Source organism: Poecilia mexicana, unplaced genomic scaffold (assembly GCF_051168715.1).
Source record: "Poecilia mexicana isolate PSO_F unplaced genomic scaffold, ASM5116871v1 scaffold_2, whole genome shotgun sequence".
NCBI lineage: Eukaryota > Metazoa > Chordata > Actinopteri > Cyprinodontiformes > Poeciliidae > Poecilia > Poecilia mexicana.
The window spans coordinates 38,991,280-39,009,391 of record NW_028263371.1 but is presented as its reverse complement, the minus strand read 5'-3'; the positions used below and the strand labels follow the sequence as shown (position 1 = coordinate 39,009,391).

General features: G+C 38.0%; 2 protein-coding genes across 3 annotated transcripts; both read left to right on the top strand.

Annotated features, from left to right (window-relative positions):
- Positions 1-3,949: 3,949 nt before the first annotated feature.
- On the top strand, positions 3,950-8,898 carry abhd13 (abhydrolase domain containing 13). Its single transcript, XM_015002980.2, has 2 exons — positions 3,950-4,156; positions 5,462-8,898. Exon 2 carries the CDS (start codon positions 5,496-5,498, stop codon positions 6,549-6,551), a length of 1,056 nt encoding a protein of 351 aa, XP_014858466.2. The 5' UTR covers positions 3,950-4,156; positions 5,462-5,495; the 3' UTR covers positions 6,552-8,898.
- A 1,855-nt stretch (positions 8,899-10,753) lies between these two features.
- On the top strand, positions 10,754-17,089 carry tnfsf13b (TNF superfamily member 13b). Of its 2 annotated transcripts, XM_015003027.2 has the most exons (7): positions 10,754-10,930; positions 13,355-13,461; positions 13,546-13,660; positions 15,589-15,645; positions 15,821-15,945; positions 16,209-16,359; positions 16,497-17,089. In XM_015003027.2, exons 1-7 carry the CDS (start codon positions 10,927-10,929, stop codon positions 16,607-16,609), a joined length of 672 nt encoding a protein of 223 aa, XP_014858513.2. In that variant the 5' UTR covers positions 10,754-10,926; the 3' UTR covers positions 16,610-17,089. The 2 variants fall into 2 exon arrangements, with proteins under 2 accessions (XP_014858513.2, XP_014858506.2); XM_015003020.2 differs by lacking the exon at positions 10,754-10,930 and having other exon boundaries at positions 12,969-13,461.
- Positions 17,090-18,112: the final 1,023 nt, after the last annotated feature.

Below are 18,112 nucleotides of genomic sequence, written 5' to 3'. Positions count from 1 at the left end.
ACATAAAATACCAGAAGATGGATAATGACCAGTTTAACATTATCCATACTGTAAAGATGCTTAAGATGTGATTACGTTCATTAAAATGGCCTAATTTTCTCAGAATACTTGAATTTTCTGCATGTAAAGCAACCAGGTGTCTATTATAAGTCTCCCATCTTTACACAAAAGCCTCATGTTACAGTCCGATCCAATTAGTATGCCCAGTTCCCATGTAATTACCCTGGATATTGCAAGATGATTGCCATATTTCACGCAGGATAAACATATGAAGACACAAAACTGTAGGACGGCCAATTAAAGTGATAGATATCATCATAGATGCAACAGAAGGCTTACTGCAAGGGAAATGGGGGAAATGTAGCCTTTAATAAACATTTACTTCCTCTGCCATAGCACTGCTGCCTAATTGCTGCTTTAGACATCCAGCAATTTCCAGTTAATTTATTCCTGGCAGTCACACTGTGTAGGTCATGCTTCGCATGGACATAGTGCCAAGTAAGGGTAGCTTCCTTTCGCTCTACCTTTAATACACATTGCTAAAAAAAAAAAGTGAACTCCAAATTAAGGTTGTCTTTAACTATATTACAATAAATTCTCAACGAGTTAAGAGGAAATGTCTTCAGAGTTAAAGTGGAAAATAATGTAATGGCAACAGTTGCAGTCTCTTAAGTGTTTAAAGTAAGTTGCCACAGCGTACCCGTCCTTTCTGACTCAGATCAATGCTTTGTCTCCAAGGTGACAAGATATCTGAATTGTAGCCATAGATATTAACATCACCTTTGGTATGACATTGTATTCACATTCTACTGGTCATAATAATGACTTAATTCAGATAACCATAACCAGAACAAAAAAAAGGGGCAACGACTGCAAGAATGATAAACAGCAATAACGTCACTGCATCGGTCATAAAACACTTGTGACAAAACTGAAACATCAGCGCTCCAGCAGTAGTTCAGGTTCAACCTTTAACATAATCAAAGGGAGACATGGCTGCCTTTTGGAATGTCTACTTCGTCCCTGGGTGGCCACTGGTAGCACGCTGTGAGGTGAATGATAAGTATTTCCGTCAGCCTGGTGGTAGCATATTCCCTGCCAGGTCATCACAATGACTCCCCGTCATATAGCTGCTCTGACGCTGTGTTATTGAGCTAAAGCCCTCCAGCTGTTTGGTGCTATATTTCAAGTAATTGAGCCATGGGATCTGGAGTGCAGTCACAGAGAGGGGTTGTGTGGAAGATTGTCGGTGTGTACGTGTGTGCGTAATAGATGTTTTGACTGCCATGTCAAAGGTAATTGAGTCATAGGTAAGAAAGAGTGAAGTTGCCAGCTGTCAGTCTCTTATAAACCAAGTCCATCAGAATGCAGCACAGCCTATAATTCAAAGAGACAAGTATGAGTATGTGTGTGTGCGTGTGTGTGTGGATACATGTTGCACTATACAGTTTACTGCATTTATATGAATAAAAAAAAATGCTCCTTACTGCGCAAGGCTACTGGCTACAAAATGATGCCATAGCTCAATAGCAGATTTTTGTATTTAACTTCTAATCTAAATAGCACATATGTTTGCATTCCAAAATGGCAAAGTAAGGTTAAATCCTATTTTACCCCTGTCCCTCACTTTTAGCTCTTAATCCTGTGTTTCCAAGGTAAGTCATTCTAATTGCAACTGTGATGTAGAGGCAATGCAAAGAGGAAGGAACTATCTATTAAAATTAAAGTTACATTTTAAAAAAAAAATTTAAAGAATTAGAAGAAATGTGGGAGCATGATCTGCAAGTATTTTCTAAAATTAAATATTTTTCTAGGTTAATACATTTTTAATAGTACAATAGTGTGTAGTTTTTAAACTCACCAGGCACTTTTTTAGGTGTCCATGTTCCCGTGCTTGTTAACTCGGTTGGGGAATCAGCCAATCACAGCAACATGTGATAAAGGCAACTTGGTGAAGCTTAAACCCAAGCATCTGAAAGGGAAAGAAATGGTATTAATGTGACTTTTGAATCCAGCATGATCGTTGGTGCCAGACTGGCAGATCTGATTACTTGGAAAAACAGCTGATCTGGAATTTTCACACTCAGTCATCTCTTGAATTTACAGGGAATGAAAAAAAAAGGAAAACAAAGAGAAAATGCCCAGTGAGCAGCAGCTGTGTGGACAAAAGTGTCCTGTTGATGGCAAAGATTAGAGCAGAATAGACAGAAACTAGTTCAGTGGTAATTCATCACTTGTTACAAGCAAGGTATTTGGAATAACATCTGATAGCATCACACCTAATGTCCATCTCCTTCTGACCACAGTGGATTTCTTGCCTACTTCCAGCCATGGGCACTAACACATTCCTGTACAATCACTGTCCAGATAAGACAGTCTGGACAGCCCTTCTCCTCTTTGGCCTGTAGAATATGGCACCCATGATTTTTTTTTTTATTATTATTATTTGAAATGTGGACTTGTCAGACCACAGGACACTTTTCCATTTTGTGTCAGTCGATCTCAGATTAACTTGGGCCCAGAGAAGCCAACAGCATTTCTGGGTGTTGTTGATACATGGCTTTCACTTTTCATTGAGGAGTTCTGACTTGCACTTGTTGATGTAGCAATGTTCACTGACAATGGTGACACTGAAGTGACTCCCGAGGGATCGAAGGTCAGGGCATTCAATGTTGATTTTTGGCCTTGTCGCTTACTTGCAAAGATTTCTCCAGATTCTCTGAATATTTTGATGGTAATATGGACTGGAGACGATGAAATCCCTAAATTATTTAAAATTGGACATTGGGAAATGTTGTTTTTAAACTTTTGGTCACACTGTTGTTCACAAAGTGACAAAACTTACCCCATCCTCCCCAGAACATATTGCAGGCATCAAATTCAAAATAATTTGAAGAACTAGAAATTGTAAAAAGGTGACCTGCCAGTGTTGTTACTCTGTATATAGTATATAATCCACTGCGTCATATGTGTGATTACACTTCAAGAAATATCTGAAAATGATGCATATCTCACTTGCAGCTAGTGAGTCATAGGTTGCTTTCACGTGTTTACATTTCCCCTCCCAGATGTGAATGCACAAACTAGAAGCTTCACAATGATAAAACTACATATAACGTTTGTTGCAAATTTTGGCCTATCCATGGTTACGATGTTGTCCTCCGTGTCACTGTAGAATTAAATCAAGAAAACTTGGCTGATTAGCCAACAGCTGTGCTAATTTATGAAATCAGTCTGACTACTTCAAGGTGACACAATGTGTTAAGATGTAAATCACAACAAAACCAAGGAGCAGCCTAAGAAGTGGGAAAAACTTCAATAAACCCGCCTTAGCTGTTTTTGTCATATTTGTGTAAACACAGCGTACTCTTCAGACAAGAATACAACAGAATAGATTCATTTTTACTGTGTCTGCAGCAACATGTAAAGGGAAACACACGAAATATAGACAATTGGAAAAGTAATGGCAACTGAAACGTGAAAATGTGCAGCACTGACAAAATATAAGTGGAAAACTGTACAAGCAGGAATAAATTATAAATGGATGGGGTATCCTAAATAAACTATGCAGTTATAATTATGGCTATGTAGGAAAATGATCTGTGAAAGATCTGTACAAGGAATATGTAGAACACACACAATGTGGAAGTATACAATCAAAAGGAATCGAAACATGGACGGACGGATGGACAGACAGAGATAGAAATATTCGAAATACATATTCTCTCCAAGAGCGACATCTGGTGGATAAAGTTTGAGAAGTACAGACAGACAGAAGTACACATATTGTTAATTGCATGCTTTTATTTCTTCAACATTTTTCTAAACTCCACCATTTAATATTGTGTTATATCAGTTTTTGTCAAGGTTGTCATCTGCGATAACGCCAATTATGCATTTCTAAATGGAAACCGATCACATATCTTCCGGAACACCTTTACGGACTGAATTTCATACACGGAACTGAATAGGGGTTGCGCCAGTAATGCTAACCTGTGTAGCTATCTCTACCGGTAGTAGGTGTCATTCAGTTGTCTTTCTGCATTAATTATAAACTCGTGAACCGATCTAAAGCTGAATGACAGTTACTTCGCCGTCTTTGTGTCGTTATTTTGTAATCAATCCATCCAGCTGAGACGCTAAAAATGAGAGAAGGGTGAGTAGCTGGCTACTTAGTCCACCCTTTGATGACAGCTAGGTAGCTAGCTTCAAAAGCTACATCCAGCCGTGCTAACAGCCAGTGGCTGCCAAAGATAGCTTAGTTGGTTAGCATTCTTGGCACTCAGCTAACTCGTCTGCATTTATGGTTACATTTCTGACGGGGTTTAGTTCACATTTACTGGAAGTATCTTCTTTATCGATTTGGGAGTTCCTTGTGAAAGACTAAAAACACGACTTACAATGAGTTAGGTTGCCGTTTGACGTTATGTGCATAGCGGCACAGCTACCTCTGAAGACATCCAACCGCAGTATGCCTTCATCACGGTTTCCCAGGTTAACAGTAGCTTGTACAATTTCTTCATTGTGGGTGGGGCTCAGTCATTTTTCGTTCTTGTATTATTATGTCTCAGAATGCTGATGTTATATTTTGTCAAAATGGCCGAGTTTTAAATTGCTTAAATGCCAAATTTTTTTATTTAAAAAAATTATCTCATACAGGGACTCTCCCTGTAATAGATAAGGAGATGTAGTTTGCTCTGTATCATTTCCCAATCCAATAAGCATCATATTAATTTTATCATTACGTTATTTATTGTATGTTATGTTTGTTTCCTATGGATTGGCAAACATTTAAACATATTACACCAAGACAGATGTAGATTTAACATAATACATCAGTCCTCTATGTTTATAGTGGTATTATACAAAATGTGCCCTTTGGTTTTTCTTGTTTGTTTTTTATGACTCCCTGATGTTATTTTTAGGTGCCTGTTTCTTTCATATTTGATTAAATTTCAGTTTGATAAGCATCCAAGTTTTTTTTTTGTTTTTTTTGAGGTTATTAATTTGACCTAATTTCCCATGCATGTTATTTTAGGCTGCACAACACCATGTGCAATGATAATATTGATTATGCGTAACTCACATTTTATGTTTTCCTGTCCTTTTTCTTCATAATATCCAGATACTGTTTGTGATATGGCACATCATGCAGCTCTTATTTTATTATTTTTAGATTTTAAGTTTTAAAGGTGTTCTCTAAGGTTTAATATTTTTGAGTGTAATTCTGATCTTAAAATTATATTTAATATTTTGAGAAAACATTACATAAGTACATTTATGTGTTTCTTTTCAAATTTATCTTACCAGAAATAATAAGCATATTCATTGCCATGCCTATTACTTTATATGCAATATTTTTTTGAAAGAGAAATTGTGTGTTTTTTGCATTTTTAGTCTTTACAGATTTCAACAATTGTTTTTCCCTCTTCTGATTCTCATGGACTTTTTCTATTTGCAGATTGTGTATTTTCTGACCCAGCTCGTGTGCGGCCATGGAGAAGCCCTGGAGACTGTGGGGGGCGATGGAGCGGTGCACCCTGACTCTAGTATCCTGGTCCTGGGGTGCCTGCCGAGTTTCACTTTTGGCTCTCATCCTCACTTTCCACCTGTATGGAGGTTTTTTCCTCCTCGCTCTCATCCTCGCATCTGTAGCCGGCATCCTCTACAAATTTCAGGATGTTCTTCTCTACTTTCCCGACCAACCTTCCTCCTCTCGCCTGTATGTTCCCATGCCAGCAGGAATCCTGCACGAGAATGTGTATATTCGCACCAAGGACGGTGTGAAGCTCAACCTCATCCTCCTTCGTTACACAGGAGGAGATTCTGCTTCTGGCGTCACATCCACCAATCAGAGCAGCCCCACTTCCTCTGCTCCTCCTACAATCCTTTATTTCCACGGCAATGCAGGTAATATTGGTCACAGAGTGCCAAACGCACTTCTAATGCTGATCAATCTGAAAGCAAATGTGGTGCTGGTGGATTACCGTGGCTACGGAAAAAGCGAGGGAGAGCCATGTGAAGATGGGCTGTACCTGGATGCCGAAGCAACCTTGGACTATGTCATGACACGCCCCGACCTGGACAAAACAAAAGTGGTACTCTTTGGTCGCTCATTAGGAGGCGCTGTAGCTGTGCGTCTTGCGTCAGTGAACCCTCACCGCATAGCGGCCATCATCGTTGAAAACACCTTTCTCAGCATCCCTCACATGGCTGCAACTCTCTTCTCGTTCTTGCCAATGCGCCTGCTGCCCTTCTGGTGCTATAAGAATCAGTTCCTGTCCTACAGACAGGTGGCGCTGTGCCGCATGCCTTCGCTGTTTGTGTCGGGTCTGTCGGACCAACTCATCCCACCGGTTATGATGAAACAACTGTACGAGCTGTCCCTTGCACGGACTAAGCGGCTGGCCATCTTTCCAGAGGGCACGCACAACGACACGTGGCAGTGTCAGGGCTACTTTGATGCTTTGGAGCAGTTCATGAAAGACCTGCTGAAGAGCCACGCCCACGAGGAGAGTGCTCAGGCCTCAGCCAGCGTCACCATCATCTGACGGCGGGTTAGGGGGTGAAGAGCTGATTTAAGAAACTTCATTGGTTTTTGGAGTGAATGTACATTTTATGCTTTTGTTTGGGTTTTTTATTTTTTTTTATTTCACTCTTTCTACTTTTCTGTAAATTTGATATGCTAAAAATATTTTCACTATTTCAAGAGTCAAGGAGATTGTAATATCTCCCTGGGTTTTCTTGTGCTTCACATATGAATGGATGTGTCTATGACCTTTCTATGAATGGAGCCGGAGCGTAGTTGCTAACGTCACAAGATGTGCTGAAACCACAGAAGAATCTGATGGTGTGTTCTTTTGAATTTACCAGAAATCATCTGATCTAGTTTTAAAAGAAGTTTGACCGTAAAAGGCCCTGTGGCGTTCCTGTGAAAATTGATCAAGACACAATTGACACGTCCGTGTCTAATTTTGTAAATTAGAGTGGTGTGTAGAGGTGTACTGTAAATACCTTTGTTAATACACAGAACCTTTCAGCTCAGATTTAACCAAATCTTCCTTTGTGTGGGTTCTTACATTTTACAAGGAATACATTGAGGAATATAATGATGCGTCCCCAGCCCCCCTTAGTGTCATGTACACATGCGGCAGCTTGGCATTTCACAACGTTCTCACGATAAATATTTATATGCACCTTCAAAATTGGCCTTCCACATTAACATAAAGAGAAGCTGCTGCATATTTATCAATAGCTCACACCGAAGAAATGGTGAGAAATATAAGGTGACTTGCTGAGAGCCTATATCCTGTCAAACTACTTCTTTGTTAGAGATAGGAAGCTGCTGCTTTCTCAAGAATTAGACACTTTCAAAATACAGATCCATCTGAATGAGCTGGCAACCTGTCAAAAAGTATGGTTGTTCCTTAAATTTAAATGAAAAAAGTAATGCTCATCTATACCATTTGTCAATTATTTTAAAAGTGTTTATGTTAATTTAGATGCTTAAGGCTTACACATAATTTAAACTTTAAAATTGACTTTCTTTACCTAATAAAAATAAAAGGTTACAGCAGGTTCAATAAAAAAAGCTAGAAATCTGTATCTCCATGAAACTTGTCAGCAAAAGAAAGCATACAGTGCTCTAAAAGTTCCAGTTAGACGTCATAAAACACTATGAACAAAACTCAGCAGATGACATGGCCTCATAAACCATCAACAACCGTGGAAACGTCACACTGAACCTCTAGCAACTTGGATTCTGTATCTTTCCAAAATCCATCCTGACTGTGATCATTTTGAAATGAAATGCAAAATTAACTTTTTTTTTTCTGTGGGAAAAGGCCTTTCCCATTCACCTGAAAACCAGGCCCCTCTGTTTTCACCTCAGCCCAGGTAAGGTGCTTCTGGCGTTATCTGGTTTAGAAGTGACTTAACACCACCAATGAAACACTTGTAAAATAGGTCTTGGATACATCTATGTGGTACCTCTGGAGACCCTGAATTGAAATGCAGTCCTCACTTTCTGAACATTTTTTCCTTCCTCTCAACTATTAGTTTATATTCTCTTATGCATATAAACTAATATTGAAAAGCATTTTTTGTTAATGACCCTTTGTGGCCTACCAGAAATGGGTCAAAACTGCCTACTGGACTACAGTCAACTCAGCAGTCATCCCTATATTTCATATGACTTCTGTGTTCTATGTTAAACTGCTCGTATGCAGTTTAACATATTTCTGAGATTTAAATTTGGGGGTTAAATTGTTTTAAGCTATACTGATTCAATATCACTCAGTTTTAATTAATATATAAATGAGTTAAACTTTCTTTAAGTTGAATTACTGAAATAAATTAATTTCCTGAAAATATTCAAATGTACCAAGATTCACTCTAGCCAACAGGGGAACTCTCAAAATGAGTTTTAGTCATTACTAAGCAACTAACATTGATATGCTTGGTGCAAAGTGGCAATACTCAGAGAAAACTGGTTGCTATGGTAATCAGCTTGGCTCACGTGGAGAATCTATTTTCGATGATTCAGGACAAAATTTCTGCATTTTATTTCCAAGATGTGGTAATGTGAATAAATGAGTCATTAATAATAAGCAGGAAAGAAACAACCTAACAAGAAAACACTGTAGATTATTGGTGAACTGCAACGAATCCTAAGAACTACATTTTTGTGAACTCCAAAGGCACATGTTCGTTTCAGTTTGTCCTACATGTTTTATGCACCGGCCAGTTCAACTGGGGATTTCCAGTAATTGGTCAGCGCTTGTTCCTTCCCCTTTAAAACATACAATGTATGCTGGTGTGTGTGTTGCATTACAGTAGGGGGGGGAATCTGTTAGCCCCTGAAACACTGGGAATAAAGTGTGAGCGTTTTTAGTCTAATGTGATTATTTATGAGCTATTATCCTTTGCATTTTAATTGTTAATTGAAGGATCCTGTCTCCCTGTGCTTCTATAGCAAAACGGCTTTTCTCTCTTAGGGAGGGCTTTTAATGAGCTAATTAACCTTTCCTGCATGTCTTCCACAGGATGGGGCTAAAACCTGAAGATTAAAATCCTATTATCCACTCTTGCTTTCTGAATGCAGCACACTGCACAGCAGTGGTTTGAAAGCCATTTGAATATATTCAGTAGGTCTCAGCCATATTAGATTAAAAAAAAGAAAAAAAAGCAGATTGACAGCAGCGAAAAGACCCAACTGGTGTCTGTCAATGTAACTACAACTTGAAAATGGTCTGCGGCCACTATGAATGTAAGCGTGGTCTTTAGCTAAAATGCATCGTAAAAAAAGATTGTGTAATGATCGTCCTTCCTCCGACTTCTGTGACTTCTTACCACTGGTTGCACTAAACAGCTTCAGACAATTTTTGTATGATATTAAATCCATATGCTGATTTTGTGCAATCTAAGTTTAGCTGTGTGAACATAAACTTATTTTTCCTCCACCAGTTTTGTTTCAGATATCTCTGCTGATTGTCAAATATCTTCACTCATGAAGATATTTGCCTTTCACCCAAATGTTTCACCTTCTAGTTTAAACCTATTTTATGAGTATGACACTTAATTTAGATTGTCACAAAATAGGGGTTTCTTTAACACAAAGTATAAAATAAAATTGAATGTCTGTTGATTTTTTTCTCTTAGGAAAATGTTAGGTGTGCAAAGCTACTTTGAGTGATATTTTTCTATGTTCTTAGAGTGATTGCTGTTGGAAATGTTGACATGAATTTATATTTTAAGAGTTGATGTTGCAAGCTGGCATGTGTTTACATTTCGTCTTGGCAAGCTTCTTGAATGAACATGCACAGTGTTGAAATACTTTGTGTACACGCACCTTGATTTTAAACCATGACTTCACTTTAAAGAACCATTGATGAGACATGTGAATGAGCTGTTTTTATCATTGGAGCAAAGCAGTCGCTTTGACTGACTTTCCATTTCAGAGTTATGTATCTTTTCTATTTCTTTCAACTTCTTTTGTAAGCACACATTTTCACTTTCTATTTTCTGTATTGTAACATGCAATAAATTGATACAGTAAAATGGTGTTTTGATTCACGTTTGTTCATTTCTTCACGGATTGTCCTAAATTTAGCTATATTTATTGTACCAACAGCCCTGACCAGCTTTCTTGTCTCAGCAGAAGAAAAACTTTCCTAAAGCATAATGCTGCCACCACCATGTGTTACTATGGGGTGATACCTGATGTTGCCCTGTCAGAATATCCTAATAAAATACTTTGTAAAAACTTTAAATGATATGAATGATTTCAAATGGCACTGCAGAGAATATTCCACCATTACTTTATGTTCTGTCACGAACACCATGAAGCCCAAAAGGTTCAAATGAATTTTAAAGGCAAGAAAATACCAGGGTACTGTTTACATTGCAATACAACTCTTTAGTTTGCTACAAGCCTTTAGTTTTGTTATGGCAAGACTAGGGTTGCCACCCATCCCGTAAAATACGGGAACTGTCCTATAACTGACTGTTCAATGAAGCATCTCTCGTTGAACTGATACGGGACGCGATTTGTTCCATAACCTACGAATATGTAAGTGTCCGTAGTACTTTATATAGTAGGCTGCCCCAGTCATTGTTTTACTCACGGTGTTGGTGTTGCGATATTGTGACCAACTGCTTTCTGGGTAACACACACTAACCGACACGCTGCCGCCGGAACCTCCCCCCCTACTCGCTTTACATATACAGGGACTGGTCCCTTATTTTAATTTCTGAAAGGTGGCAATCCTAGGCAAGACTATTTAATAATGTTGTGTATTCTTGTAGTCTTTTTTCTCTCTCGCAGTCAGCCAAAAGCTTCAGTCGTGGGCGGACATCTTCACGGCATTCTGTGTCTCGAGGCTAACTAGTTGCTAACTCTTGTAGCTAGCAAGCTTTGCGACTATCATGGGTAAGTGTAAATTTATCGCCGGTTCACTTCTGCCGCCAACTGGCATGAGGCTACGTGTATTCTGAGCAGAAAAAAGAAAAACTGCTGACAGAAAGCTTTATGTAGTGTGAGAAGTACAAAGCTGCTTCTAAGAGCCACAAACAAACCCCATCAATTTCACCGCACTCGCACCACTTGCTCAACTCGTGGCACCCTTCATTTTTGGATGAGACTGAACAGTGCTCTGTAAGTTATTTATAGCAAACTAGTTTGTTGTTTGGTCTTTGTGATGCTGTTTGCTCACTAATGTTCTCTGAATTATGTACAAGTGGACTATATGTAGTAATTAAAAAAAAAAAAAAACTTCTGAATGTAGTTTGTTGCACTGCAACTTTTAGGGGTATCAGAGCCACACATTGAATCTAGAATTTAATCTCAAACAATACTCAAACAAATAAATACATTGATGTTTTTCATCAGAAGAAAATATGCTGGGTTTATGTTGCTGCATTTGGAAATGGATCCATCTGTATGCGTTCTTGATGCTAACAGGAATGCAGTCCAGTAGCCTACCTTCATTTAAAATCTTCAGCAATAAATGGCACATTTGACTATATGAACCAGTCAATATGACCAATACTGTGAACCAGTATATATAAGTTTCTCACCTAATATTCTAAAAAAAACATTTTCACCCTTTGTTGCATTATTACCCCAAATGTCAATGTATTTTATTGGGATTTTATGTGAGAGAAACACACAAAGATATTAAGTTGAAGGAAATTATATATGGTTTCTAATCTATCTTAAGCAAAATGTATGGTGTGTATTACTATTCAGTCATTTAAAAGAAAAATCTAGTGCAAATAGTGACCTTCAAAGGTCACCTAGATAGAAATGTGATTGCCACCTATAGGGCCATGTCAACAAAGACCTGTGTACAAGTGACAAGTTTGTAGAGAGAGCCAGAAATGTGTTTTTCATGGATGGAGGAGGGTAAGACTGTTAAAATGTTGAAAAAAAGTCCAAAAAATCTTTTCTGTAGCTAATTTAATTTTGCTCTGTTTTTATATTGGATTGTCAAATAAAATCTGTTTTTCTCAGGTTATAGCAGCCCTGAATCATTTGGAAATGTAGTTCACCACTGATCTTTAAAAAACCCTTTTACATATTTCAAATAACTGAGTAGTGACTCACTAGTGGTATTTTTCAGAATGTGTTCATTCTGAAAAATACCATCCTAAGCAAAACCATGTTTTTGCTTAGGACAAAAACATGTTTTTTTTTATCAGTGCTTTTTTTTAAAAATGTGCAGTTCAAAGCGCCACTTTTTTACACAAAGTCACGATTGAGTGACTGTAAAGACTTGCAGGAAATGTGGCTATAAATTTTCTTATCTTAATCCGAGTCTGACTTTATCTTTCTCTTACAGCCTCTGCGCTTTTTTGCTTAGTGTCTTTCTCAGAACTCAATAAATACCATATAAATATTTATTTATATCAAATTGATTTATATTAAATTTAGCAAATTTACAGGAATTTTGCAGTGTTTCGGTAAGCAGAAGTGGGTCAATTGCTGCATTAAAATATATTTGTTTTTCATTTCATATACCATAACCTCGGCCACTGAAAACTGTAAAAATAAAACATTTACTTTGAACTTTAATGTTGGAAACTGAAGTACAAAAAATAATAATTATAATTTTCAAGAAATAGAAGACTAATGGCGTGACTTGTCCCTACTTCACATTTTAATTCTCGGAATTAAAGTTCGTTTTGTCATGTTATGATGAAGCAATGAAGCATTTGCACTTCCTCATTTCAGTCTGTGACAATTTTAGTCATTTATAACGTTCTCTCAAGTGTTTATTAGCTTGAAATCCTTTCATGCAGATCCCAGAGGTGCCGTGTTCATATCAACCATCCTTCCTATATGTTGCTATGAGTTCATTGTTTGGATTGGGAACGAAAGGGATGTGTTTGGTAACGAAAGCAAAAAAAAAAAGTTAAAGATTTGGCATGCTGCTGGTCAGGCAGGAAGCTGTTGGTGTGGTTTCTTCTGCGGAACCACGGAGGAGGAAGCTGATTTGTCTTTTGTTTGGCTTATTTATACTGCGTAGTCTCTCAGACTAAACAAGATTCAGCCACTGAAAGAAAACGAGAGTTAAGAAAGTCGGGACTGAACGAATCCAGGCTCTGTGCAGCTTGCGGCTCCTGAAAAAGAGAACATTCACTGTTCATAATCGAAGTCTGTAAGAAGAGAAATAGTTTTGGAGTAAAAACGGTCATGCTGCTAGTGTGAACTGTCTGGGGGTTCAAACTTCCCCAGCAATGGCAGTTTTAGCAGATGGGAAGCACGGAACTGGACAAGTTGCGTCTGAAGGAAGGGTATCTTGGCCAGTTTTCCTGCTGACACTGGCTGCTGTCACCTCCTCTTCTCTGTCAGCTCTCTCCCTGTACCAGTTAGTGGATCTGAGAGCTGAAGTAGAGGGGCTCAAGTCAGACATCAGCCGCATGAGAGAAGAGGGGAAAAAGGTCAGCCACCGAGATCAGGTAAGTAACGGTCAGTAGGGATTTCAACTGGCATTCGATTGTTGTATTTCAGTGTTTCTAAAAATGGTAATCGTGTACATGCAGACTGGAAACATCAAAGGAAGAGAAAATACCAAAGCGCTTCAGGATTTACCAGAGTCTCAACATGCTTTCAGTCGAATAAGAAGGAAAAGAACAATATCTGAACCAGAGATCTCAGGTAAGACAGACAAACATTTGATATTGGATGTGATGTATGACATGCAAACCCTGCAGAAACAACATTAAATATATGTGCACATTTATTTTAGCACACTTCAGGAGCTAGGAGAATTGTCACCTAATCGTAAAAGCAAGATTTGTATGTTTATAATTGGTTATATTCTACTAATTATATTTCTACTTCAATTTTATTTTAGAGCATTTCACAGGCTTGGTAAAGTTGTGTTGGAAATAATGAAAAAATACGCAACAAATGTAAAAATATATATATATATTGCTTATTTAAATATATTGCTTATTTAAGAGAAAAAAGTGTAGAGAAAAGTGCACTTTTGGTTTCAGAATTATGAAATATTTTTGACAGTCTGGACTATTTTCTGAACGGGATTTTTCAGAAAAATTGTGATTTTACTTATAAACAAGTCTCATTGTTTTAGGTACAGGAACATTTTTAACCACAATTTTATGTTGGAATAAAATGCTCACCATTTGCACAGAACATTACATGCAGTTATGACCGGGGTCCTGTGCTGAACAGTGGCTTTTAAGTTGTGTTGCTAAAAGTATTTGCTCATTTGTTTAATTTAATTTATGAGTTTCTTATCACCTTAATTATCACAGACATAGAAAGACAAACAAGTATGAGAATGGGTCGCGCTCAGGAACACGGTCAAGAAATTTTGTCACTATTAGTACTGCAACAGTAGTATTATAACAAAGTGGAAGTGGAACAACAGTAACACAGCCACAAAGTGTTCGGGCTCAGCGGATGCTGAGACACGGTGCACATAAGTCACCAGCAATTGCCAGGAGAACAATACTTGTCTGTCTGCATTGTGTGAAGTGTAATGTTTGACTCTACACCACATTTTTGGTCTGGTGTGGGATGTTTTTCAGGAGCTAGGATTCTCCTCTTACAGTGAAATGAGCTCTTGCACTATTTGGATAGTGCCATGCTCCTAATGTTGTGGGACCTACAGGGAGGAAGGAGTCTGTTTGCTTTTTTGACATGACTGTCCAGAGGAGCAGCCACTAAAAACATGAATCAGCTTAATTTGTTGTCCAAGAATTTGACCAGACCTCCAACGACCTTGAACCACCGGAACGCCTTTGGGATGAATCGGAGACTGTGAGCCAAGTCTTCTCATCTGACATTAACCTTTTGCCACGTTTATTTTGGAAGAATGGTTAGAATTTCTCATAATCACAATTCTAAACCTTCTGGAAAGCCTTCCTACTAACAGTTAAAACTGTTATAGCACATAGGGTTTGCAGGCCTCTTGGTAAACCTTATGGATAAAGAATTGGATTGATATTTGAAGGGAACCTTGTCTTGAGTTTCAATAGCATGGAGTTCAGTTTGTTCTTGTTGTAATACAGATCCAAACACTCATTTTCAGTTAATTATAAAATAGCTGTTAGCAAAAAGCTGCCTTTTGCAGAGTGAAACCCTTACTTTCACTCGCCCCCCATCCTAAAGGTGCACAAGGGCTGTGGGAAACAGTGGAGTGAAGTAAAATTGAAAAAGCCAAACCAGACGCAGGATTGGTCAAGTTGTTGGTATTTGCATTAGATATACTTTCATACCACAAAATATCTCCCAACATTAACATACAAGAAGCATTTGGAGTTTCAGTGTTTTGTTAAAATGAAAAATAACTTCTTGTCCAGACAGTGAAATATCAAGTAGTGAATTGCTTGATACATTTTTTTTCCCATAACTGGAGTCCCAGAAAAAAATGCAATGGCCATCAAGTACAAAAAAACAACAAATGATTTTTAAATTGTTGTCTACTTGTAGCATGATTTTACTGTAGCACCGTAAATGCAACACCACTAGTAGATTTCATAATTACCTATTTATTTCAGCGTAAATACCCAAAAGGTCACAGAGGACTAATACAATTCTCCTGCGTTTTATACCAGATTCTGTCTCCTGCCTGCAGCTTTTGGCAAACAACAGCAGAAAACCCTTCAAGAAAGGTACACTGTTTCCTGTTTTGCTTTTATTTATATTTCCTCTACTTTGGAATTAAATATGCACTTAAATGTTCCAGATTAAAACCTACAGAAAATATGTTTGCATGTCAGTTGTTGTTTTTTTCTGTTTTTGTTTTTTTTTTGCATCTTTTCTAACAAGATGCTCTGTCTCTGTCAGAACTTTCCTCGGGTCCGTACATAGGTATCCCCTGGCAAACTGGGCTGAGGAGAGGCTCATCCCTGGCGACAGTTGGGGATTGCATTGTAGTCAACGAGCCTGGTTTCTACTTTGTCTACAGTCAGGTGGGCTCGAGTACTGCAGTTTCCTAATTTGTACACCGGGGGCTGCTGCTACTCTATTTGCAGAACCGTAGCTTTCTTTTCCTTTACACATGGTGATTCAAAAAGGGTGTGCTCCCTCTGAGTGCATGTTGTGTTTAATTACTCATTTTGAGGAATTAAAAGCACCCACCCATCCGCAGACAAATTGTAGCATTTTTGTTTTCCTGCCTGTTTCAGAACGTTTTCACAATGGGCATAACCCATATGTTCTTTGGTTTGTGTAGGTCTACTACATGGACAGCACCTTCACAATGGGGCACGTGGTGATACGATGGAAGAGCAACGTTGTGGGAAATGAGGATGAGGATGTGCATTTGTTCCGATGCATCCAAAGCATGAACCCTGATTACTCTTACAACACTTGCTACACAGGAGGTGAGCTTGTGCCATAAACTATGTCCACTAATAGCAACTCAATAAAGAGATAAAGTACTGCTTCTTTAACTTAAGTTGCATTATAATTGTGATTTACTTCATGCAACCTGTCTGAAGTAGACATCTGAATCCTGCAGGTATTGTAAAGCTGGAGAAGGAAGACAAATTGGAGCTTTTGATCCCCCGATCTATGGCCAACATTTCCTTGGAAGGAGACTCTACCTTTCTGGGTGCTTTTAAGCTTGCTTAAAGTGAACAGAAGATGATGGGGGATAAGTGCCATGTAGTTGGAGGAGAGCGAGCAGAGCAGTTATGGTAACTTGTTGAACAAAACATACAGCAGTCAGCCACTTCTGCACTGGCAGACACGTGTATTGCATGTTTCCAGTGATGAAAAGTCAGATCTAATATGAAACAGACAATATGTTGAGGGTAAGATTTACAATGTTCACTTATATTGCTGTTGAAGTCAAAATTTCAGATCAATTCTTTATATAACCCCACACTTAGCAAGCACAACTTGAGACTCATTTTTCAACTTTTAAGCTTTAAAAATGCTTTGTATTTCTTAACATTTTAAGCAGAATTACTGTGTCACAAAGCATCTTGTCTTTTTTTTTTTTTCAAATGCAGGTTTTTCATTGTGATGCTCTCATTTGAACAAGCCTTTACATATTTAGCTGATGTAAGAAGTTTGATGTAATAAAATGCAAATGTGTGCAAATGATAATGTGGGATGAGTTTGTTATTCCATTTCTGGCCACGGGAAGCAAAGACATTGTGTGGCAGAAGAAGAGAGAGACATCAAGATAAGGTGAAGCGGCAACAGTGGAAACCAAGCTCACATGCATATTTTTAGCTTCAAGAGAAACTGCAGGCGGATGCTGTCAGCAGTTTCAAAGAAGCTGATCAGTGACTTTGTCAAGCCAGATTTCTGGAAGAAATTATCCTGCTTCAAAGTACTAAAGGTAATAAAGATATAGAAATAAGAGTTTTGCACAATGTATAGATGAGAAATTGGTGTATGCCTTAGATGTGCTTATGGTATTGAAGCACTGTTGCCTACAGGAGTGATTAGAGATGCTCTTAATACTGAATTATTAGTACATAATGCATCCAGTTCATCAGGCAAGTCGGCCCTTGACATTGGACTCTTGAGAATTGGATGAGATTTTGGAAACAATAACAGTATTTTTCTTTTGTTTTCACAGTCAGATCAATCAATGATTTAAATAATCTTTATTTTGTGTAAAACTGTTCTATCCTGTCCTCTCTAAGTATTATGGGTTTTGAAATTGAGATTTTGAACAAATACCCATCTGAGTTGTTCTTGCCATTTATCTTTTCTGTTTTGTTTTCTATTGCGTATCCAAAATCCTGCTAAACAACTGAAAAACTTTGACACGGTTCATTACTGTTGGTGTAAATGAGTGTTGTCAAGGAGATAACAGTATTTGTTAGCCATCTCTGTCAACCTAACAACTGCTTCCTTTATTACCTCAAAGTTAGCGTTTCAAACATGGACTAGAATCGCAGATATCAACAGATTCCAAATCTAATCCATCAAGTCCAGGTTTTCACCTTTTGACCTAAATCATATTTAATAAGTTATTCCTGTTGACTTGGTTCTGTCTCAGGTTTCCAATGAAGCAGAGTAAACTGAAAGTTTCCCTTTTTGTTGCTGCTGGAAACAGCTCTGTTTCTTAAACAATGTAATGTGTAGCTGCATTTAAATTCAATCCGATTTATTTAT